Raw genomic sequence first — 26,689 nt, 5'->3', positions numbered from 1 at the left:
TGTTTCATTCTTCAGCCTTAAAGTTCCTTCTCAGTTCAGAGGACATTATTCAATATCTCCACCTTCCAACATGCAGTAACATTGGCTTCATTTCTGCTTCTCCACAGCCTTTTTAATCCTTCTGCCTGGACACTCTTTCTCCGAGAGATTCATACACCTAAAGCCTTCTCCTTCAGGTCTCAGCTCAAAGGTCTCCTCCTCAGAAAGACGTACACACTACTATATGTTAAATAGGTAACCAACAAGGACCTACTGTATAGCACAGGGAACCATATACTCAATATCTTGTAATAACCTATAATGGAAGAGAATGTAAAAAAAGAATATACATATTTATATATATATGTATAACTGAATTACTTTGCTGTACATCTGAAACTAACACAACATTGTAAATCAACTATATTTCAATAAAAATTTTTAAAAAAAGAAAGGCACTCCATGACCACCTACGATAAGGGCACCCTCTTCCTATCCTTGACATTCTCAACCATATCATAAGTCCTTCCTAACTTTACGGCCAACTATAATTATCATATTTATTCATGTGCCTTTCCCACTAAGGTGCAAGCCCCTTGAGAAAAGGGGCCCTTTCTTTCTTGCCCATCATGTTAGACTCACCCACCCTGCAAACAGTGCCTGACATAAAAAGGTGCTTAACATATATATCTCAAACCACTCAATTTGTGTTCAACAAGAGATCACTGAAGATTTTGTAAAAGCATATAGTTGCCTACAAAGTGTGGGAAATATTCAAAAACAACTATAGTTTCCTTTAATATCCCATAAAAACACAAGGAAATTCAATGGACTAATTTAAGTATACATCAAAAGTATACATGATAAAAGCTACTCAAGAAATAATCTGCTTCAGATGACCTGGGCTTTCCTGGATCCCTTAGGAAAAAAGCCTAAACTATGATTATGACAAACTACATAGTAGGCAGTGATTTTCGTGTCATTTACCAAACACTTATATGGCACCCGTTGTGTCCAGAAACTGTTGCAAATGTTTTTTTAAAAAAAAAAACACAATTCTTGTAATGCACATAATAACCCTATGAAGTAAGTGTTAGTATTGTCCACGTTTTATGATTAAGGAAACTTGAACACAACGAGATTAAGTGTCTAAGGCTACCAGTTAGAAAGTGCTGGGAGCCAGAACTCAAAACCTGGTATTCCAGCTTCAGCGTGCACGTGTAAGTACTCAACTAAATTGATGGCTACGGGGGTGGCGGTGGGGCTGAGAGCGGGGCCGGACCCGCCAGAGCGCTAAGGGGGCCAGAGTCGGCTCAGGGCCGACCAGCAGGCACCGCGCTCCATACAGCACCAGGCTGGGAACTCAGCTCTGCCCTGAGGGGCCAAAACAAGTGCCACACAGAACGTGCTGCTGCCGGGCCTTGGAGAGGGCAGGGCTGGCTCCAGAGTGACTGGCAGGGTCTAGGCTCACGCAGACATCACAAATGGGGACCCAATTCATCTCCTTCAGAAATGAAAAAAAAACCCACATATTTCTTACAACATAGCCTTACATCTGAGCCCTAGAGAATTACAGAATATTCAAACAAAAGTCACCCAGTAATACCACCAATAACAGCCAAAACTAGAATAAACTCCTGATGAAATACTTAAGAATGACCTACTACATCTTAATACGTTTAGCATAAGCTCTATAGTTGAAAAATAAGGACAGACATGAGGAAAAGGTAAACCTTGGTAAAATATGTGGACTTTGAAAGGGTTTGAAGCATATTTAAGCAAGTGAAACAAATCTGAATATGGTGTAATAATGCTTTTCACACATGCTATATTTTGGTTTTTAAAAATTTAGGAAACGGAAGTAAAATTATCTCCAGGAAATTCAAGAAAAAGTTCATTTAATATACTTAAAACCTGTAAGATATGCATGTATATTTGTGTCCCCTCACAGAATACAGAGGATGAATGACAACTACAGAAAGGTAAGGCAGAAATTAACATCTTAGCCTTTCATTAGGAAGCAGTTACTCAGAAGCCCAACATTTGAGAGGGCTTAGCAACATTTTTATGCCTCTGTTTATCTGGACAATGCTATGATGTGACAAAGAATGCCTTTTGAACTCTATAGGTCTTTTTGTGGTGGATCTCCTGCATCTTAATTCCTTAGTTTCCTAAACTCCATCCAAGCAGTTGGCTAAATTGAAAAAGTAAATGTATCCCAAGAGCAGAAAACATTTTCCTATGTAAAAAAGAAATTATAGTGGGAGGATTGGGAGACTGGGATTGACACATATACATTATTGACACTATGTATAAAATAGACAACTGATGGGAACACACTGTATAGCACAGGGAACTCTACCTAGTGCACTGTGGTAACCTAAATGGGAGGGAAGTCCAAAAGGGAGGGCATAACTACATGTGTATGGCTGATTCATTTTGCTGTGCATTGGAGGCTAACACAACACTGTAAAGCAACCATACTCCAATAACAATTAATAATAAAAAAAAACTAAAAAAAAAAGAAATTATAAGCATTAACTTCCCTTTATCATCTCCTTTTTTTAAAACACCTACTCTCTTGTTTCTTTGTTTCCTAATTGAGCTACAAGTTTCTAAACAATGGGGACCATGGTCTTTCATGCAGCCCTATAGAGTTCCAAGGGATAATTTTATGAGTTGGCTACTCATTCACTCATTTTTCATTCATCCACTCAACACATTTATGGAGCACCTACCAAGAACACATATTAGGCTAAAATTAAGGGAATACACAGTCAACTAAGATAGAGTCCCGACTTTTAAAGAGCTTCTAGTATGGCAAAACTTTTTGAATCTAAATCCACCTTCCAGATGCATAGGGGAATTGTGCCTAAAGAAAAAGATATTTAAAGACTACTTTATTTGCACACAGTAATGGCCACCTATACATGGGAGTGGGAGTGAGGTAAGTTACCCAGATGATACCACCTTCTGGTCTTCAAAACCAAGTGTGGCTGAGCTCACAGAGGTCCACATATGGAAGATTCAGTGTGAGAGGAAGGGGGAGAGTGAGCATTTTCTTTTCATGAGAGGGAAGTGTTCAGGTGGGTGTTACTCCTATTTGGCCTGATTTTCAGACCTGGAGGTCGGTAAGGTTGTGTTGGTGGGTACAGCTGCCCTGTGTGTCTCCTCTGGTGGAGCAAACTACTTACATGGCACATTGCTCCTGAGCCCACTGGAGAAGAGCCTTCTTTGCAGACATCTGCCATCTTTCTTGGACTTTGGAGCATTTCTTAGCTGGAGGACTTGAGGTAGGAGATGAGTCGACCACACTCACACTGTCCAGGGAAGGTTGATTGTAATTGCAAGAAAGAGTCCGGGCAAGCTCCTCAATCTAAGGAAGACATAATAATTGTTAAAGTGTATGGAATCATAGGTTAGCAGCATTGAGGCAAAACCTTCAGCCAGAACAAGACCTAAAAATTATCATATAACAGTGACAGTTTACTCATGGTAAAATGAGCACTGGACAAACCTTTGAATAACAGCATTTGCCATCTGGGGCTACACATTGGCTTTTGGGACTTGCTCTCACCCAAGCATATGGCGTTCCACATCAAGGGCAGGCATCTATTCACCCCCCGCAGCATGCTTATAGAGCACTTCACTGGTGCTCCACCTCTGTCCATCAAAACTGAACTGAGCCAAACTGAACTGCTAGTCGAGAATCTCTCTGGAGAGACTGGGTCAATTAAAATGCATCCTTGATTATAAATCATTAAGAAACAAATATACATACAGGAAAAAATAGTCAAACATGAAGAGGTAAATCCCAAGCAAGAGAAAACTGCCCTTAAGTATATGAAAAATAACTTCATTAGTCATTTCAGAAATCTAAATTTATACAGCTAGAGAACAGTTTTTTCATACATAACACAGGCAAAAATTTTTTAAAGGTAACAGTCAGTGATGGTGTGAATACCAGAAACTGGAAACACGTAAATTGGTTCAGATTTTTTTGGAGGGCTATATGATAATACCTACAGAAAACGTTAAAAGCTAAATCCAGGGCTTCCCTGGTGGCGCAGTGGTTGAGAGTCCGCCTGCCGATGCAGGGGACACGGGTTCGTGACCCAGTCTGGGAAGATCCCACATGCCGCGGAGCGGCTAGGCCCATGAGCCATGGCCGCTGAGCCTGCACGTCCGGAGCCTGTGCTCCGCAACGGGAGAGGCCACAACAGTGAGAGGCCCGCGTACCACAAAAAAAAACAAAAACAAAAACAAAACAAAACAAAACAAAAAGATAAATCCAGAAACATAATAGAAGTATTATTGAAAGATGTACACTTCTTTCAATGATTGACAGACTCACCAGATAACCAATAATAGTAGGTGTGACCAATACAATGAACAAATTTGATCTGGTTGGCATACCCCATTGCACCTAAAATGGCAGAATCAACATTCTTTCCCAGTGCATATAGAATATTTACCAAAATTGACCATGCTGAGCCATAAAGCAAGCCACAGCAATTTTGAAGGACTGAAATAATTCAGATTATATTTTCCAACCACACTGAAATTAAGCTAGAAATCAGTACTAGTGAAGATATAACAAACCTCTAAATATTTGGAAATTAAGCCATAGATTGTGATAGAACCCATGGGTCAAATGAGAAATCATAATGAAAATTTGAAAATATTTTGAACAGAACAAATATGAAAATGTTATATTCATGGGTTAAAAGATGCCAGCTTTTTCCAAATGATTCTATACATTCAATCAATCCTCATTAAAATTCCAGCAGGTTGCGTGTGTGTAAATTAACAAGTTACTTATAAATTTTTTTTTTTTTTTGCGGTACGCGGGCCTCTCACTGCTGTGGCCTCTCCCGTTGCGGAGCACAGGCTCCGGACGCGCAGGCCCAGCGGACATGGCTCACGGGCCCACCCGCTCCATGGCACCTGGGATCTTCCCAGACCGGGGCACGAACCCATGTCCCCTGCATCGGCAGGCGGACTCTCAACCACTGCGCCACCAGGGAAGCCGTACTTATAAAATTTGTATGACTATCAAATCAACATGTTATCTACCTTAAGCTTACACAATGGTATATGTCAGTTACATCTCAAATATATATATATATATATATGGAAATACAAAGAGTAAAGAAGCCAAGATAATCTTGAAGAACGAGTTGGACAACCACACTCTCAGATATCAAGACTGACTGTACAGCTACAGAAATTAATGTAGTTTAGTATTGGTACAAGGATAAATAATGGGACAGAATAGACAATCTGAAAATGGAGCCATACCTATATGACTACTTGATTTATAAAGGTGATACTACAGTGCAGTAGGAAAATGATAGTCTCTTCAATAATTAGTGTTGGGTCAACTGGATAGCCGTATGGAAAACAAAATCTTAACTGCCTTAACATCACATACTCAAACAAATCAGTTCATTCTTGAAAGATTGTAGAGCTAAAAGTAAACTGTGAAATGATTAAGCTTTTAGAAATGTGCTGTCCAATATGACAGCCGCTAGCCACATGTGGCTATTTAAATTTAAATTAAATTTAAAATTTAGTTCCTCAGTCATACTAGTCACATGTCAAGTGTTCAATAGCCACAAGTGGCTAGTGGCTACTGTTCTGTCCAGTGCAGGTACAGAACACTTCCATCATTGCAGAAAGTCCTACTGGACAGAACTATTCTAGAAAATAACATAAGAGAATATCTCCATGGTACTGGCAAAGGGAAAGAATTCTTTAAAGGACATAAAAAGTACTAGCCACCAAAAAAAAAAAGAAGCTGATAAATGTGAACTACATTAAAATTATGAATGTCTGTTCACTAAAGATTTGAGACAGCAAGCCACAGAGTCAGAGAAGATATTTGCAATTTATATATACCCAGCAAAGGACTTGTATCCAGAATACATTTTAAAACTTCTATAAATCATTACACACAACAGCATAGCTAAAATAAAAGTTTTTAATGCCAAGTATTAGCAAGGATTGGAGCAAGCAACACTCAAACTCTGGTAACAGTGTAAATCAGAACAAGTTTGAAAAACTGTTTGGCAGTATCTACTAAAGCTGAAGATCACATGCCTTGCAGCCCAGCAGTTCCAGTCCTAGATAAATATGCAACAGAAATAAGGGCTTGTACCACCAAAGGGCATATACAAGAATGTTTTTAGCAGTTTTATTTGTAATAGCTTAAAATTGGCAGCAAAAGAAATGTCCGTCAACAGTAGAATGGTAAATAAGTTCTGGTATATTCATGCAATGGTATATTCATATACAGCAATAAAAAGGAAAGACCCACTGATAACTGCCTCGAGGATGAATCTCACAGACATGATGTTAAGTGAAATAAGTCAGGTAGAAAAGACTATTATATAGTGTATGTAAAATAATTCCATTATAATTCTGTTTATATGGAGTTTAAAATGCTAAACTAACCAATGAAAAAGATCAAAGTAGCGGTTATCTTTAGGGAAGGAGGGCAGTGACTGGGAGAAAGACCTGGGGGCTCTGGGATGCTGGCAATATTCTATCATCTTATCTTCAGTTAAATGAGGGTTACGTGGATGTGTTTAATTTACAAAAATTCATCAAGCTCTACATTTAAGATTTGTGCAGTTTTCTCTGTGTCGTATACTTTTAACAAAAGTTTATTTACAATATTAAAACAAAACTTTAAATTGATTCTTTTTTTAAATTTATTTATTTTATTTATTTTTGGCTGTGTTGGGTCTTCGTTGCTGCGTGCGGGCTTTCTCTAGTTGCGGCGAGTGGGGGCTACTCTTCATTTAGGCGTGCAGGCTTCTCATTGCAGTGGCTTCTCTTGTTGTGGAACACAGGCTCTAGGCACGTGGGCTTCAGTAGTTGTCACATGCGGGTTCAGTAGTTGTGGCTCGCAGGCTCTAGAGCGCAGGCTCAGTAGTTGTGGTGAATGGGCTTAGTTGCTCCACGGCATGTGGGATCTTCCAGGACCAGGCCTCGAACCCGTGTCCCCTGCGCTGGCAGGTGGATTCTTAACCACTGCACCACCAGGGAAGCCCAAAACAAAACTTTAAAAAGCTACAATTTTGCAAACCTTATGGCCCAAGAATGCCGTTTCTAGGAATTTGGCCCATGGATATAATTAAGATTATATGCAAAAGTTTTATCTTAAGGGTAGTCTTTTTGGAATTGCTTACAGTCATAAAAAACTGTGAGCATTCTGACTGTCCCTTAATGAAACAACAGTGCTTTACAACAGAACATCATACTTCCATTAAAATACATATAAATTCAGAAAGATTTTAATTAGAATTGCTTGAAAACAGTAATGGATAGCATGACCCCATTTTGTTTAAGACATACATGCATGAATATATATATTAATTCCCACTGTATATGTCATGAAGACTGTACAGCAAATTAATTGAAGTGGTTATCTGTGAGTGGCAGAATTAGAGATGACTTTATTTTCTTTTTGTTATCTATATTGAAATCTCAAATTATATTTCAAATGTCCTAAAAAGTATGGAAAAATATTAAAAATGCCTATGAATTATCAAATTTTAACATTTTACCACATTTGGTTCATAACTTTTTAAAGAAATAAAACACAAATACACTTTGAGCCTTCTGTCTTTCCCCCTTCGATTCCATTTCCTTCCTTTCCCAAAGGAAGACAACCAAAATCCTAAATTTAGTTTTCATCATCCTCACATATATTATGCTACTATCACTACAAATATAGGTATCCAGGAATGATATAAAGTCTCATTTTGTATGTTTGAAATTTTATATAAATTAGTTATGTTATTTTCTAGTTTTCCTAAAATAAGCATTTGTTTCCCATATAATTTTTAAAGTTATTTTTAAAGTAATTATGGAGACATTTTTGTGGTACGCGGGCCTCTCACTGTTGTGGCCTATCCCGTTGTGGAGCACAGGCTCTGGACGCTCAGGCTCAGCGGCCATGGCTCACGGGCCCAGCCGCTCCGTGGCATGTGGGATCTTCCCGGACCGGGGCATGAACCCGTGTCCCCTGCATCAGCAGGCGGATTCTCAACCACTGTGCCACCAGGGAAGCCCCTGAACATGTAACTTTTTAAGTAGCTACAGAAAACATGCACTAATTCAAAATCCCAGGCCTGAAAGAATGTATTTATCAGTCGTAAGTGTCATAAAACCAGGACTATAACCTACTTATTCTCTGTTATTTTCTTTCTTTCTTTCTTTTTTTTTTTTTTTTTTGGCTGCATTGGGTCTTCATTGCTGCGTGTGGGCTTTCTCTAGTTGCAGTGAGCAAGGGCTACTCTTTGTTGCAGTGCACGGGCTTCTCTTTTCCGTGGCTTCTCTTGTTGCAGAGCATGGGCTCTAGGTGTGTGGGCTTCAGTAGTTTCAGCACACAGGCTCAGTAGTTGCGGCACATGGGGCCCAGAGTGCGAAGGCTTCATTAATTGCAGCATGTGGGGCTCAGCAGTTACAGCGCACAGGCTCTAGAGCACAGGCTCAGTAGTTGTGGTGCACGGGCTTAGTTGCTCCATGGCATGTGGGATCTTCCAGACCAGGGATTGAACCTGTGTCCCCTACATTGGCAGGTGGATACTTAACCACTGTGCCACCAGGGAAGTGCCCCCTGTTATTTTCTTACTGTCCTAGCACAAAAGTTAGCACAAAGTAGGTGCCCAAAAATATTTGTGGAATGAAATGAAAGCTATGAGTCAGTCTTGGGACAGAACTAGATGTTGCAGGATTATTAGATTAGACAAGGGACCTCAAAAATAGGGAGATTTAACCAAGTTTAATGGGTTAATTTTCAAGAATTTACTCCAGAAGCTTCCTATTCTCTCTTCTGACAGAGTAAATAAACAATAATAAGCAAAAATTTACCATGGCAAGTTCTATTCAGACTGGTGCTGATACCATGGATATTTCAGGATATCATGATAATTCAGCATTCAATTTTCAATTGAAGAATAACATAAGTGGCAAAGGGTCTGCTATATATTTTCCACCTGACAAGACTTCCAGAGGGTCCTATTTCTGGAAGAAGCTCTAGCATCAAGTCACACTTATTGCATTACACTTATTTCATACTGTGGTAATTAGAACAGGAATACTTTTCATATCATCAAACTACTTACATGAAAGTGTAGTATAATTGTCCAAATTAGGCCAAGAATAATGGATGGGTTTCCATCTATAATATCTGTAACGTGAATATTTATTAGCTTGATCTGGAAAAAAAAAGGAATGCATGTTAAAAGGAGAAAATATTTCACAGCATTTATCTCCCCAATGAATTTTCATGTGAATTTCATACTCACTGATTGCTTTTTTAGGAATCTCAGGGCATGTTCTATATTGATTCTACACTGGAATGTATTAGATCCTTTATCTCGAGGCTATGAAATTCAAGCAAAATATATTACTCAGAAATGTGATTTTTTTTTTAATCCACAAAATTTCTTAATGTTGTTTTAAAAGCTTACCAACTGTTGTCCCGAGAGTACTTCCAGCAGGTCCAGGAGGACATGCCCCTTTTTAATGTCTGCGAATAGGTCCGATACAACTGAGGGAGGGGTGTGCTACAAAAGGTCACAAGAAAAGTAATCATTGAAACTTTGGTCCAAAAACACAATAACTTTTAAGAATCTCATAAATGTGCTTTTGCATCTTTGCAAAAGCTAAGATTCAGTAGTGATTTTCTTCTTAATTAACAGAATGTAGAAAACACACAAAGTTCCACATCAAAACATGATAAGGAAAGTAGTGAACTTATCTCACAGCAAATTTCCAGTAACACAACACTCATTCAGCTTTCATTGAGAGCTTAAAACTTGTGCAGTGAAGTGGCATTCAAGATGCTCAGAATCAGCCAATAGTGACCCATTTGGGGAGATTACATTTCTGGAGTAACCTGTTTATGAATTTCCTCTTTTTAGAATGACGAGCATTGTGCTGGGATGGGTAGCCTGGGTGAAGAGGCTCATTCATTTTGTATCTAGGTTATTCCAGGCACCTGGATCACGGAAGGCCAGGATAGCACAGAGATTAAGATCAAGGCCTCTGGGTCCAGACTGCCTGGGTTTGCATCCCAGCACTATCACTTGTAAGCTGTGGGACCTTGGAGAAGTCACACAACATCTCTGTACCTTAGTTTCCTTGTTCTTTAAACACAAACAATACTATCTGTCTCATAGGATGTTGTGAAGTCACTGAAACATAACGAGTGGTCAGTACATTTGAAGTACTTACAACAGTGTCTAACGTAACACTCAACATATATGACTTCTTGTTACAATTTCATTTGATAAAAGAGATGTTACTGCTTTAAATATTTTCTAGCACTGCCTCCCATGTCCTTAACAAAAATGCCCCCTTTTCGTGTTGGGAAAGAATAACAGATACATCAAAACAAGATCAAGGTGACATTCAGCACATTTTTTCAACCTTTTACATGTCACCAGTGCCATTTTGGGGACCAAAACTGAGGGAACAGGAGGAATCACTTAAATATATATTTATAGCTTGATTTGCTCTCTTTTTCCTCACCTTTGCCAACTGTGAGTTTATCCAGCATGTGAAGGTTTTCTTCTGAGTGTCTTCCTGTTCAGCTATTTAAAAAGGACAATAGCAGTTAGAAAACGAGAAGCCTCAGAAACCATTTGAACAAATCAACGTTTCAAAGGTCTGTCACTCTGGGTACGTGTGTGTATCTCACAATCTTATAAACATTCTAGGTCTTAGTTTAAATTTCAGGTGTTTGTCCAAGAAGTGTTTTGGAAATATAGCACGTTGAAATGAGATATTTTTGAAAGCCACCGTTTAACTGCAAGAGACAACGGTTTTTAATATTTTACCGACAAAAGAATTAGCCCCTACATGACCTTGACAGTGCTGTACAAGGACCTGTGAAGAAAAAAAAAGAGTTTCTAATCCAAATGGACTTGCAGTCTAAGCCAACACCACACAGTACTTCAGATAACCCCAGAACATCTGAATACATTTTAAAGGGCTCACAAAGTTGCGGCAGTTTAGTCTTGACATTTATCATGAAGAATATATTGTCACTGAATTAACTGTAAATCAGCTGCAATTAGAGTCAGAGAGACCTGAGTTCAAATCCTGCCTCTGTTAACTGAGTAGCTGTGTGACGTGGGGCAGGTTCCTCGTGGAATAAGGTGAGAAGCACTCACCGCTAGAGTCTGTTAGTGGTTCACTCCGAGTGAACAGACCCTGGCACCAAGGAAACACAGGAGAAGTGCCAGCTCTCACTCTTACTAACCAGGCAGCAGTCCAGGGAAAGATCAGAACACTCGGTGTGGATCCTCCCTTCCTCCCCAGGGCAGGAAAGAGCTCCATCCCGACACCATTCTTCCCCTCACCTCCACTCGCTCGGCTCCAGCAGGCACTCTCAACCCTGAGGCCAGGGGTTACCCTGCACATGGGACTGTCTTTCCATTTCCCCAGATCTCCTCATCCTACTGCACAGGGGTGAGAGCAATCCAGACACCCACTCTTCCCTGGGCCTAATGCTCACAGCCTTGTCCCCACCACCTACCGCGGGCTCACCAGATCTCATCTCACTGTGCCTTTGTCCCTGCTTACATCCCATCAACACACACATACACACACACAGTTCACACACTCTCAGGTCCCCCTCCATTCTCGCTCTAATTTCCAAAAGACTCTGCACGTCCCCCAATTTTTCTCATCTCCCACCTCTCCTTAACTCCTGAAACCCTTCACTGATGCTGAAATCCATAACAGACCATCAGCAAAATCCCCTTATGTGCCCACTACCCTCTTCACCTTTCTGCTCTAGTTGAACCTCCACCCTAACCCAGAACTCTGCTTTCCCCACAGCCCTCCCAAGTGACAGCACTGCTTTCTCTTACAGATCTTGGACCACTAGTTCCTTGCTCTTTGCTGCTACTTCCAGATCATTTCCACTCTCTTTGTCCCTGAAATGCTCCAGCTTTAACGCTCATGGCATCAGACAGTCCCCACAATTACAGTCATCTACTTACCTCTGTCATTCCTCATCATTTCTCAAAGGTTTTAGTTCCTTCCCCACTGTTGCTCTTTCCGGTGTGACCCCTAATTCTTCGTAATTTCAATACACATACTGGTGAAACGTCCAACCTTCTGGCCTCTCTGTTTCTTGAATTCTTCTCCAATAAATGTGTCTTCTGCCCTGCCTCAACCACTCACTGTCATGGTTATACCCTGACCTTGTCATGACTAATAACTACAACTCATGATCTTGAGTTCATGCATCCCCATCTCTGAACATCATTCCTTATCTTTTCCGTTCATTCTCACTAGTGTCTCAACTCCAACAATCCCTGGAGTCCATCAGCAACTCCAAGCCATCAATTCTGCCAGTTTTACACTGTCCCTCGCCCCCTTGGTCTCCTTCCTTTCATCCTTATCCATCGTAAATTCCACGATCAATTATTACAAACACTCCCTGGCACCTCTCACTCTGCTGTGCGCTCTTCATCACCACTCTCTGCTCACCCATACCTGCACACATGCTGCTGAATGTGGCTGGAAGGAAATCCGTAACTGCTGACCAGTCTCATCGTGACCGCCAGGTAGGCCCCCAATGCTGCCTGGAAGTCATAATACACTGCCCTCTCCCACTCCTCTAGACAGCAATTTCACACCCTCTCCTTCTTTCTCAAACTCCCAACGCCTCCCCTCCCATCCTGACTCTCAGCTGAGACCTTGCTTCCCCAGGACACTTAGGGATCATCTACTTCCTTGTCTAGTAACCTATCAAAAGGCTCTGCCTCCAGCCTGTTAGCATGGGTGAGCCAGCCTCGCTCAGACCTAAAGCCAATCCCTTCCTTCACTCATTCACCAGGTCTCATCCCTTTGGAGCTACTCCAGGACCTTTTACTCCTTTCTCTCCTGTATTATCCTCTCCCCCACCCAAGACTATTCCCATTAGTACTGATCCATGCTATTAATTCGCTCATCTAAAACTAAAAAAACAAAAAACAACCCTCTCTTGACCCCATCAGGTACAGGTCCATTGTGGCAAAACTCCTCAAATAGATTTGTCTATGTTCCTGGTCTCCAGGTCCCCTCCTCCTTCTCTCTTAACTTAACCCACACCAATCATGCCCTTACCATTCCGCTGAAACTACTCTTTCATCAAGGTCACCATGAATCGAGTTCATCAACGACCCCCCAGCCCCCACTAAAACCAATGATCGATTCTCAGTCTTCATCTTTCGGGAGCAATCAGCAGCACTCAGTACAGATGATCACTCCCTCCTTCTGCTTGCAGGCCCCATACTCTCTGTCTTCCTCCTCCATCACATGTTGGCTTCTCTCTTTCTCACACTTCATGTCCAATGCCTCGGGAAATCCTCTTACATCCACCTTCAAAATATATTCAGGGGGCTTCCCTGGTGGCGCAGTGGTTGTGAGTCTGCCTGCCAATGCAGGGGACATGGGTTCATGCCCTGGTCTGGGAAGATCCCACATGCCGCGGAGCGGCTGGGCCTGTGAGCCATGGCCGCTGAGCCTGAGCGTCCGGAGCCTGTGCTCCGCAACGGGAGAGGTCACAGCAATGAGAGGACCGCGTACCGCAAAAAAAAAAAAAAAAAAAAAAAAAAAATTATATATATATATATATATATATATATATTCAGGATATGACCACTTCTCACCACCTTCACTACAACCACTGGTCCAAGGCACCTCCACCTCTCCCTATATTACTGCAATAGATTCCCAACAGGTCTCCTTCCTTCCAGGCTTGCCCTCTGAATATTATTCTCAACACAGCAGACAGAGTGATGGCACTCATCTGTAATATCTATTCTGACCATCCTATTTTAAACTGAAACAACCCCACTTCTGTTTCCTCTTGTCCTGCTTGATTTTTTTTCTACAGTACTTACCACCTTTAACATTCTAGGTAAGCTATATATGTAGTATGGTTATCATCTAATGCCTTACTCTCCTCCCAACAGAATGTAAGCACCACGTAAGCAAGATGTTTCATCTGTGATATATTCCAGGGGCCTAGAAGAGTCAGGCCCAGAACAGGCTCTAAGCAAATATTTGCTTAAAAAGTAGGAATAACAGTAATTTTATTAATTATTATTAGTTATATTTTATTTGCTGTAGTGAGAAGGTCAAATCTACCTTTATGCGTTTACATTCCTTCTTTTAAATGATGTCCGTTCTACCTTCTAATACATTGTTTTCCTTTCACTCTACCCATTCTCCCTTATGAATCTCTAACACAGTTGAACTGAAATTGTTGGCATGACATCTAGTCTGAGTTCTCAAAAATGTTTTAATCTGATGAGAGTTCAGGTTGAGAAAATGAAAAGAATCTGAGTAAATGGAATTTTAGGGTGTTTGCAATTTTGACTGAGTAGAAATTAAAGATGCACTTAACCTCATCGGATTTTCTCCTTAACTTTTTAAATTCATTACATTTTTTCTGTATTACCGGCTGAAATTAGTTATAGCTCAGTGATTTACACATTAAAGGGTGCTCAATAATTGTTAGCTGAACTGAACTGAGTTCTGACAAGCCAACCAGATAGTTTAGGCTTTTGAGAGTTATTTCTGTTTTTATAAATTTCATTTAAAGCAATTATAAAGAACTAGGGACTTCCCTGGTGGTGCAATGGTTAAGGATCTGCCTGCCAATGCAGGGGACACGGGTTCAATCCCTGGTCCGGGAAGATTTCACACGCCGTGGAGCAACTAAGCCCATGTGCCACAACCTCTGAGCCTGCGCTCTAGAGCCCGTGAGCCACAACTATTGTGCCCACGTGCCACAACTACTGAAGCCCGCATGCCTAGAGCCCGTGCCCCGCAACAAGAGAAGCCACCGCAATGAGAAGCTCGTGCACCGCAATGAAGAGTAGCCCCCGCTCACCACAGCTAGAGAAAGCTCTTGCGCTGCAATGAAGACCCAAGGCAGCCAAAAAATAAATAAATAAATAAATATTTTTAAAAAAGAATTATAATGAACCATAATTTTGTCCTATAATTCAAAATGTTACTGTTTTCATTGTTTGTTTCCCTAGAATCAGCAGATGATAAGACAATAAATTTTAAACATATACTGACGCTTACCAAAAAATGTGTTGAGAGCTAACTTTGTTCCTCAATAGAGAAAACTAGAGAACAAGTTTTTATGTTTCAGGATCAAGTTACATGCACACAAAGTACATTAATCAAGGCCATGTGTATAAGCAGGAAGGGACTATTTCATTATTACAAAAAAGCAGAAATTCAAAACAAAAAACAAAACAAACAACAATGAAAACAAACAAAGAGGGCTGTCTTCTTTATCCTTAAGGAGCCAAGAGAGATTTTTTTTTCTTTCTAGGTGTAAAGTATGGAGAAGAAACTAACCAGGAATACCACCAGGTCCAGGACAGGGAGTCTACACTAACGTTAGGGGAATTATTGTGGGAGAAAGGAATAACCATAGAGGGGGTGAAATGCTGGCACAAAAAGGAATGTAAAGGAGCACTGTGTGCCCAAGGAGTTTGAGTATTGCACATCCACCTGGAAACCTCAGTCATTCTGAATTATTTCCAAGAAAGATGAGGGATCACATGATCATTTCCCTGTGATGCTGGACAAAAGGGGTCTTGGTACTGAGCAAACTGAGGACTGTGAACTTTCCTAGGCTGAGAAAACAGGCAGCATATGAGGGCTCTATATGGACTGCTCAACTTGGAGCACCTAGTTTCACATAGGTTGGACTGACCTCTGATAGGGACATATATTTAAAATAACCAAAAATTTCCAGTGAAAAACCTTAAGTTATCCCTGTCCTAATTTGATTAAAATCTAATAGAAACAAGGGGAAAAACAATAAGAGGAGCAGGCAGAACAAATCCCAACCCGAACTCTCCAGTTAGCAAATGAAACCCTCAGGAAAAGGTTTTTAAACTTCATGGCTTTTAACTAACACACTGTCCACCTCTTCATCCTGGAAATCAGAACCCTTCAAATGCAACAAGGACCCTTGCTAACAGCAAACAAAGATGTCCGAGGTGCAATTAAACACCTTTATGACTACTCAATTAAATGGTTTCGTCTGTGCCATGTCACTTATCCCTTGACACACTTTTCTCACATTTTCATACTGCCTTATCCCTGAAAAGTGGTATTAATTCAACAGGAACCAGAGCCAAATAGCTCGCCCTATGTCAGGATAAGTAACCTTTTGTTCTTTTCAAAGGCTGACCCGTTGGGGAAAAAATAATTGAGAGCCACATGCTTTAAAGCAACTTAATTTGAGTGGGTGAGATTTTTTTTTAATGTTGGGTTTTATTTTTTAATTTCCAGAGTAACTTCCTAATAAAATAATAAAACTCTTCTCAAAATGGCATAAAGAGAATAGGTCCTTTTATTTATTTAATTTTATTTTTTATTTTTTAACTTAATTTTTATTTTATATTGGAATATAGCTGATTTACAATGTTGTGTTAGTCTCAGGTGTATAGCAAAATGACTCAGTTATACATACACAAATATCTGTTGTTTTTCAGGTTCTTTTCCCATATAGGCAATTACAGGGTATTGAGTAGAGTTCCCCTGTGCTATACAATAGGTCCTTGTTGATTATCTGTTTTATATATAGTACTGTGTACCTGTTAATCCCAACCTCCTAATTTATCCCTCTCTCCCCACCTTTCCCCTTTGGTAATCATAAGTTTGTTTTCTAAGTCTGTGAGTCTGTTTCTGTTTTGTAAATAAGTTCATTTGTACCATTTCTTAGATTCCACATTTAAGTGATATTATATGAAATTTGTCTTTCTCTGTCTGACTTCCTTCACTTTGTATGATAATCTCCAGGTCCATCCATTTTGCTGCAAATAGCATTATTTCACTCTTTTTTTATGGCTGAGTAATGAGAAAAAGACCATTTAATCAGCAGACATCAGGGACAGAAAAAGAAAAAAACAGACAGAAAATAATAAAATCTATCATAATGATGAGTTTCTTAAAATGCCAAGGAATAGAGAATGAGAAATTCTCTATTCTGATTTTTAAGGCAAATAAGAAATATATAAAATGCAGGAAAATGTAGTCAGTGAATTTTATTCAGGCCCGCCCATATGGGTTTCCTTGATTATCATTCTTGGAAAATATCTGGCTGAGTTTCAGAAAGGCATAGAAGGAAAAGATTTTCTCTAGGTGTCATTACCATAAAAATACATTTAATCCCTGACTTTGTTCTTATTCAATCTGCCTTTTGTGAGCTGGCAACTCATATCCTTAGCTGGAAGAGAACTTAAATGAAAACAAATTGAGTTAAGCGCAATTAAAGAGGGTAGATTTTAAGTTCCTTATAAATCTCATTATTAAACTACCAAGGCCACTGGGTCTCAGCAAGGTCCAGTCTCCACAAAAGTTCATCTAAAATGTTGACTCCAGCAGTCCTCCCTGGTAGTAAGAGTTCAAAGGCAGTTACCCAGGCATGAGAATCTCTAATTGACATTTTCACTTAAACACAGAGCAACACGTTATTACAATGTGGCTTCTCCAAGAATGTTCTCTACTGCATGAGGTCACCAAGGAGGCTTTGCAACCTTCTCTATCCAGGAATTTCCCTTCTTCCCTTTCTATTGCTGGGTTATTGATAACAGGTTTATTGCACATGGCACCAGATTTATTACTTGGATCTTTCACTCTCCTCATTAAAATCTTTTGATCACCCCCTAATTCCTTAATGAATAAATTATAGATTCTTAGCCTAACATTCTAGGTCATTCAGAATTTGACTCCAATCAACTTTTTCCTGACTCATCCCCCATGACTTCCCCACTTACATCCTACTTCTCTAGCCAAACTAGAATATATGCAGTTCCCCAGTTAAGTTGCTCTCTTTTCTGCATCAACATGCTATGTACCCTCTGGACTGGCTAATCCTCCTGCATCCCTCTGCATTCACAGAAACCCCAGAACCCAGCACAATGCACATGGGGGGCATTTGATCAACATTTGTTAAAATAAGACATATCCTGTTCAAATGTCCCCTTTGTGAAATAGAAATAATCTCTTCTGGCTCTGGCCTACCACAATACTTTGTTGGGTCTTTTTTTTTTTTTAATCATTATTACTATTAGGAAGTAATATATAATCCTCATAAAACATGTTTTATAAACAGTAACAGAATTCAAAGTTAACCTTAACTTTCCCCACACACCCATTTTCCTTCCCCAGAGACAACATTAATTAACAATTTCCTGTGCATCCTTCTAGATTAGACAGGCAAAGAACATAAATTCTAAAGAGCAAGGATTTGTTTTGGTCAGTCACTGGGTTCCTCGCTCCTAGAATAATACCTCACAAGTAGAAGGCACTCAGTCAATACTTGTCGAATGAAAGAATGAATGTATGTATATGTAAATTAAATTACTACACATGATATGGTTTCATTTTTTAAGTTGATAATTCAAAAAGCAGCAATTTAGGTACACTATTTAAAGTTTAAAAGCATCTGTTAAGCCATAAGAAATTTTTAAAAAGGAGATCATAAACCTTCCACATTACCAGAAAGGAAGAAAATTATCATTTACCCAGTAAAAAGAACAAAGTAGATACATATGTGCCGATGCAGGTATATTCTAAAGTGAAAAAGAGCAAATTATAAAACAGCATGTTTATCATCATTCTACCTGTATTTTTATGAAAGGATAGCTACATGAATAACCAACAGTTTTGTTTCTATCTTATGGTAATTACAACTTGCTGCTCATGTACTGCAGTCATGTACCTCTATGTGGTTTCTCTCCTACTCATTGTTATCAACCTTAATATTAAACCCTTATGCTTTTGTGTTTTTGCTTCCCCTTAGACCAGTGCCATGTAGAGAAGAGGTACTCAATACATTTTGCTGATTGAAAGACTTAGTAAATATTAAAAGATTGAGGTTCAAACTGACTTATTGCATGGAGAAGAATTTATTGGCAACAGTTACTAGGCCTATGTCTTATCCTAATCCTTGTTTTAAAAACCCCTGGGCACAGATGTAGAGAACAAATGTATGGACACCAAGCGGGGAAAGCTGTGGGTGGGATGAATTGGGAGATTGGGATTGAAATATATACACGAATATGTATAAAATAGATAAGTAATAAGAAGCTGCTGTATAAGAAAAATAAATAAAATACAAAACCAAAAAACAAAACAAAAACCCCTGGGTAATTTCTTTCTTCTACTAAGAAAATGTCTTGAACAAAAAGGGCATGCACTGGGCTTCGCTGGTGGCTCAGTGGTTGAGAGTCCGCCTGCCGATGCAGCGGACATCGGTTCGTGCTCTGGTCCGGGAAGATCCCACATGCCGCGGAGCGGCTGGGCCCGTGAGCCATGGCCGCTGAGCCTGTGCGTCAGGAGCCTGTGCTCTGCAACGGGAGAGGCCACATCAGTGAGAGGCCCGCGTACCGGAAAAAAAAAAAAAAAAAAGGGGGCATGCACTAATGAGACCCTGCTGCTCTCCCCTGAAACAATGCTGCCAACTCTCTGTTAGACAAGGTAAGAATAACTAAATTCAGACAATAATGCAACACATTTTAGCCATGTGTTCCAACAGCCATCCCAAAGAATCTTACCCAAGCTGTTATCCAATAGAAAAGGAACTAAAAATAATAAGGCCACCTCTTCTATTGTTTCCCATGGCGGCGATAACAAACAAATAAATGAATGAAAACACACAGGCATGCACAATGAAAACAAGAAAAGCCTAAAATATCTGAAGAATAAACAGGAAAAGGCCTGTTACTGAACTACAAAAGGGGAGACTATTAACCAACAGAGAAAGCAGGGGGACAATTTACAACACATTTTCTTGTGACCAACCATAAGCCAAACGAATAAGCAAGTAAGAAAGAAAAATAAATAGTACCAGGACTGAGATCTCACTTATTGAACCAGAAAAGTGAGTTTAGAAGCTAAGTCCTAGCTAACACATCTCGTAAACTCAATGTGCAACCACGTCTCTACTTCAAAATTCTTTTCATTCACATATTTCCTCCCAGGAGAATCTGTGTTGTCACTATGGAAAAAACAGCACTTGCCTGTCAAACTCAGCATTCCAGGACTGAAATGACACTCTACCTCCCTACTTCTCCCCAAACCTGTGCTCATCTGTGTTTTCATCTTATGGACTTGACACCACCATCCTTTATCAGCCCCAAGTACAGCCTACCGCCAAATCCTGCAAATTCGCCTCCACATGGCTCTGGTATGCGCTTCCTTCTCTACATCTGATGGCCCTCTTGCCTGATCTACCGTCAGGTCTGGCCTGGACCATGTCCATGGCCAACCAGGTCTGCTCTGCTCCCTTCAATCTGTTCTCCACTTCAGCCAGTAGATCTGACCACAGTACCCTTTCCACCCTTGATGGTTTCTCTCTGCTCTGAGGATCAAAAGCAAAACAGCCTGTGAGGCTTGCATGGTCCACCCCAGAGCATCTCTCCAGCCTCGGCACTTACAGCTCTCCTCCATGCCCAGGGCTCCAGCCACTCCATCTTCCTTCAGGGCCTTTACAAGCTATGTTCCCTCCTGCCACAGCTGTTTGCACCACCCTGCCTACTTGACTTCTAATTACCCTTAGGGCTCAGCTCAATTGTTGCATCCCGAAGGAAACCTAAGTCAATCTGTCTTCCTCCACTACTTAGCACCTGCCTCAACTTATAATCACTGACAAGGTTAAGAGCATGGGCTCTAGAGCCAGACTACCTGAGTTTGATCCCGTATCTGCCACCTACTTGCTATGTGCCTCAGTCTTCTCATCTGTAAGATGGGGATAACAGTACCTACCTCACAGAGTTGCTAAGAGGATTAAGTACTTGTACTGATGTAGAATCAGAGATCAACAACAGATAATCCCAAAGGCCAAATGTAGCCCACCACCTATTTTTGTAAATACAGTTTTCTTGGAACACAGACACACTCATTTGTTCACATACTGTCTGTAGCTATGTTCATACTAAAATGGCAAGTTGAGTAGTTGCAACAGAGACCATATGGACCTCAAAGCTAAAATATTTACTACCTGGTCCTCTACAAAAAAATGTTTATCAATCCCTGGCAAGATTACGCTTGATCTACACAAATGAATATTAGCTACAACATGGATGAATGTTGAAATCATTATGCTAACTGAAAGAAGCCATCACAAAATACCACATATTATATGATTCCACATGTACAAAATGTCCAGAATAGGACAATCTATAGACACAGAAAGTAGATCAGTGGTGGCCTTGGCCTGATGCAGGGAGGAGTAGAAGGTTTTGGAATAAAATGGGAATAAAGGGCATGGGGTTTCTTGGGGGGTGGGGGGGCAGGCAGTGATAAAAATGTTCTAAAATTAAATGCAATGGTTGCACAATTCTGTGAGTATACTAAAAATGATTGAATGGTACACTTTAAATGGGCGAGTTGCATGGTATGTGAATCACATCTTGAATTATATCTCGATAAAGCCGTTCCTAAAAAAATATTAGCTAACATCTGTGAGCTAACTTGATTACTATCTGCCTCCTCACTAGCCTATGGGCTCTAGGAGAGCAGAGGCCAGGTCTGATTTAGCGCCTCACTTTGCCTGCAGCTTGTACACAGTGCGTTTCACGTTGTGCGACTTCAGAAAGCATTTGTTGAATGAATGGTTATTTGGCTGGGGCAGGAGCGAGAGGGGCTTTGTTGCTACTTTTCCCCAGTGAACCCGCAGATTTAAGTACTTAGTTTGTTGGGGAAATCTATGACACACAGCAAAGAATTTCTGCTTAGGGCCTTGGCACGTAGGATCCAGCAAGGTCCTGTAGCCACATGAGGCAACCACACCCTTATGCAAACACCTGAGACTTTCACACTGAGGCTTTTGTTTCCAGTCCCATGGAACATAGTTCCTGGCTCTCTGCGTAAGCAAATCTTGTATTTCTAGCACATGAAAATGAGCCCACAATACAGATAAAATGCCTAGGATCTGGGGTGCTATTTTTTTCTCTTCTTTCTTACCCTCTTCTGACTCACCTGAGTTGCTCAATAAACATCTGTGGCATGAATAAATCAAAGAAATGACTACATTTCTTTTAGCACATATTTCTTACTCCTTACTGCCTTTTACCAACCACATTAACACTGTGAGTATTTTTCTTGTGAAAATCAAGGTGTGAGCCTAAACACCTTCCACTGGGGCAGCAGTCCAAGCACCTCTGACTTCTGAGTGCAAAAGAGCCAGACTGCACTAAGGAGATACGTGCCGTGATTACAAATCTAGGATTCCTACACTTTTGAACGCCAGCGAGTCATGGTTTAAGTGCACAGTTCTGTGCCCCAATTCCCAGAGATCCTGACTGAGGGGGTTCACATAGCTCACGCTCAGAAACTCTAGGTAAAGTAATTAGACTGGTTTACATGTGTGACTTATTCTTGAGACAACACAAGGGAACAGGAAGGGCCTGGCAAAAATAGTAATGAAATAATAAACTGAGATATTAACATAATGTAATGCAATGTAGATCTATTCTAACTTATGGGTATCCTAAGACAGGCTTGGAGGGGCTCAGAAGGCTTGCTGAAACAAGCCATGTCCAGGAATAAGTAGGACTCAAGGGTAAGGAACAATGACACTGTTTCATTAAAGCTTCTAGTCAAGTGGTCAGGCAGGCATTTTGTAAATGAGAAAACTATAGCTCCCAGAAGATGAAGGATTTTTAGTCACTCATTCAATAAGCGTTTATTGAAGGTCTACTGTGCCCTGGATACTGTGCTCTATATGTCACATCTGGTGAGAGAGAAATTCAAATCCAGACGTGTCTGATACCAAAATCCATGTTCTTTTCATTATAATTAAAAATCAGCTGAAGTGCCAGATCCGTGGCCCCTCCAGCTACCACCCTATCTCTGTCCTCCCCTTCAAACGCAAACTTCTTGAAAGAACTGTCTACCCTGGCTGTCTTCACTTCCTCACCTACCACTCACTTCTCAACCTACAAAAAGCTGGCTTCCACCCCAGCCCCTCCACTTAATTCTCAGCAGGGCCACTTATAATATACTCATTGCTAAACCTCATGGATACTTCTCAGTACTTTTTGGATAACTTGAAACTTCTGATGCTGTTTACTACCCTCTCCTTCTTGAAATATTCTCTTTCTTAGGATTCCACGGTACCACACTCACCTTGTTGTCTTTCTACTTCTCTGGACACCCAGGCCCTATTATGGGCTGGTTTTCCTTTTTCTATCTCTGGAATGTTCTGCCTAGGCCCTTCTTCTCTTTCTCTAGATACCTGCATCTACTCCCAGGGAACCAATCACCATTTATATACTAATCACTTCCAAATCTTTACCTTCAGCCCAGGTGTCTGTTTCTCCTGAGCTGTGCATATGTTTATTCCACTATCTTCTGGGTATCTCCACCTACTTATTCCAGGGACACTTCAAACTCAGCATTTCCAGAACTGAGTTACCATCTCAATCAACTCCCTCTCCTACCAAAGTTGTTCTCCTGCATTTTTTTTCAGTGAATGGTTGCATCATCCACTCATTTGCCCAAGAATAAACCTGAGTCATCTTTGATACTTCCCTCTCCCTCCCTTTCCCATACCCAGTCAATCAAAAAGTCCTGATAATTACCTCAATAAAGCTGAAAATAAATTTTTTTCATATGATATAGCTTATATGTGGAATCTTAAAAAGAAAGGGTACAAATGAACTTATTTACAAAACAGAGGTAGAGTCACGGATGTAGAAAACAAACATGGTTAGCAGGGGATGGGGAAGGGAATAAATTGGGAGACTGGGATTGACATATACACACTACTATATATAAAATAATCAACAAGGACCTACTGTATAGCACAGGGAACTCTACTCAATACTCTGTAATGGCCTACATGGGAAAAGAATCTAAAAAAAAGAGTGGATATATGTATACGTATAACTGATTCACTTTGCTGTACACCTGAAACTAACACAACATTGTAAATCAACTATACTCCAATAAAAATTTAAAAATAAAATAAAAATTAAAAAATTTTAAAGCCCTGAAAATTGTATCTATTAGATATCTCTGGATACCCATTTCTCTCCATCCATACTGGCACCTCCTAGATGAGGACACCATTATCTCTCAGCTGGTCTTCCTGTCTCCACACGCAGTCCCATAAGACCACACCCCACAGTGCCCCCTGGGTGATTTCTAAATCACTAGTTCTGAATATGCTTCTACTCAGAATCCTTCAGTTGCTTCCCCTTGGTCTTAAGAAAATCTACAAACCCCTATACATTTACATGACTTCATCTTTTCACACTCTCCTTCAAACTGTAATCCTCAGTCTTGCTAAACATCCGTTTCCTGGAATGTGCCACATTCAGCCTCATCTTCTGGCTTTTATATGCCATCACCACAGCCTGGAGCACTCTTTCCACCTTCAATGCCTGCTCATCAATTAACACATTTTAGGTCTAAGCTTAGAAATCACTTCCTCTGGGAAGCTTTCCCTCACTCCCAAGTCTGGGTGAGGTATTCCTACTCTGTACCTCTATAGCACCATGTCAGCCCTCTTTGCAGCACACATCATACTCTACTGTTGATATAATTGTCTGTATCCCTGTAATCAGAACATACGTTTCAGGACAGCACATGCCATGTGCCATCCCCTGTGTTCAGCACAGTGTCATACGCCATAGGTATTTTAAAACACTTGTTGAATAATGAATGAACAAATAAATGAATGGGGCTCTAGCAATAAATGAACCTAACTTAGGAAAAGCATAACAGTTAATGGAGCAGTATCTCTTACTTTAAAAAATCCTACCTTTCCCTTCAACAAGTACCTGACATCAACAAAATTTCTTGAAATGTTAAGTCACTGTCTCTACTCCCTCACCTCCCATTATCTCCTCAACCCCCTCCAGTCAGGCCTCCATCTCTACTATCTGAGTGTGGCGAATGTATTAGAGCCACCAACTGACACTATGAACCCAATCCAATGGCCATTTCTCTACTTAACACAGTTGACCATACCCCCTTCTTGAAATATCTTCATCTAGGGGTTTCCAGGCCATCACACTTGCCTGGTCTTCCTTCTTTGGCCTTGGCCACTCCTTCTCAGTGTCCTTTGCTTGCTCCTCCTCTTCTGTTTGACCTCTGAACACTGCAAGACCTAAAAGGTCTGCTCTAGCTACATATTCCATAGGTGATCTCATCCAGTCCGTGGCTTTAAATGTAAGTATACCAGCCATATGCTGATGGCTGCCAAACTCTGAATCCTGACATCCAACTGTCTACTTGACATCTCCATCTGGATATCAAATAAGCATTTCATATCTATCATGGCAAAAATACAAGGTTGATTCCCCCAAAACTAGTTTATCTGCCAATCTTTATCGCAATAAATTCCATAACCAACTGCTCAATTGCTCAAGGCAAAAATTTAGAAATTATCCCTAATTTCTCTTATTAATCACCCAATCATCCCAATGTTCACAAACGTCCTTTGAAAAAATACCGTGGTTCTTCATCCCATTGCTACCACCCTGGGTCCAAAATACTATGATATCTCACCAGGGCTACAACAAAAGCATCCTAACTGGCTTTCCTGCTTCCCCTCCTGCTCCCAGATAATCCCCTCTCCACCCAGAAGCCAGAGTGGAAAATGTAAATCAGATCATGTTACTCCCTTGATTAAAACTTTCCAAAGGTTTCCCATCCACACACCTTAGCTTAAAGCTGATGAATCCCTACCTAACCCAGCTCTGCCTTGCCTTGCTCTCCCATCATGCTGCCCCTCATCCACCACAATCCAGCCACACCAGGCTCCCTTTGCTCCATGAATTCACCATGTTTGTTTCTCGTGTTGAGTTCTTCCTTGAGCCACTGTCTCATACTGGAATGCTCCTCCCTAGCTCTTTGCACAGCAGCTCCTTTGTGTTATTCAATTGCTCCTTAAGTGTCTCCTCTTCCCTCTCTGACACCTGATCTAAAGAAGATGCCCAAGCATAAATCCATTTTTGCATAAATCTGTTTTTGATATTTGCTATTTTTCTTAATGATTTATTCTTTGTCTCTGTAACTGAAATGCAAGCCTCGTGGGGCACATGAAGCTTACTGGAGTTGTTCACCTCGATAACTTCTCAACCCAAAATGGTGCTTGATTAAAAAAAAAAATAGTGCTTGATACAAGGTGGGGTTTCAGGGAACACATGCTGCATGAATATATCAATGAACAGATTTACCTGTATTCATAAAAACCATAATTACCTGATAAAGTGGTTAAGTGTGAATTCACCTGTACTTTTGAAACATTTTGTTTTGAAGACATCAAACCACCCTGGAAGTTCTGCCAAGTAAACACTCAGACTGAGGCAGACAGACACATACAGCAGAACTAGTTCGCACTCTGAATATCCTTCTTAACTGAAGATGAGGCCAACAACGCCCACGTTCTGGAAAGATCCTACATGTTACTCAAATTTGAGAAGGGCCGTTGGTGTTCTGTATTTGAGCCAGGTGCCCTTGATCTTGTAACATTTCGCTGCCCGTGTAATTGGTAGTCCCCTTTGTAGTAAAGGCTAAAAAGACCAAGGCGTGACCCGTGGGTGCTGCTCCACCCGAGAGGCAGACAGCAAGTGTGTGTGGCTGCTCTTCTCCCATTTTCTTCCAGTGCTCATTCAACACATGTTGCCTCATAGACCATCAATGACCA

General features: G+C 40.6%; 1 protein-coding gene across 1 annotated transcript in view; it reads right to left on the bottom strand.

Moving 5' to 3' along the window:
• The window catches only part of SYNE2 (spectrin repeat containing nuclear envelope protein 2), a gene marked incomplete at its 3' end in the record, with an annotated part of 274,897 nt that overhangs the window by 238,625 nt on the left and 9,583 nt on the right, over positions 1-26,689 (bottom strand). The window contains exons 2-6 of the mRNA XM_079701370.1: positions 10,528-10,589; positions 9,465-9,560; positions 9,300-9,377; positions 9,117-9,209; positions 3,174-3,355 (exon numbers count right to left, since the gene is read on the bottom strand). Coding sequence (XP_079557496.1) covers positions 3,174-3,355; positions 9,117-9,209; positions 9,300-9,377; positions 9,465-9,560; positions 10,528-10,589 — 511 coding nt within the window. The remainder of the gene's footprint in view (positions 1-3,173; positions 3,356-9,116; positions 9,210-9,299; positions 9,378-9,464; positions 9,561-10,527; positions 10,590-26,689) is intronic.

The sequence above is a fragment of the Hyperoodon ampullatus genome, assembly GCF_949752795.1.
Source record: "Hyperoodon ampullatus genome assembly, chromosome: 3".
Lineage (NCBI taxonomy): Eukaryota > Metazoa > Chordata > Mammalia > Artiodactyla > Ziphiidae > Hyperoodon > Hyperoodon ampullatus.
This window is presented reverse-complemented; position numbering and strand designations above follow the sequence as displayed.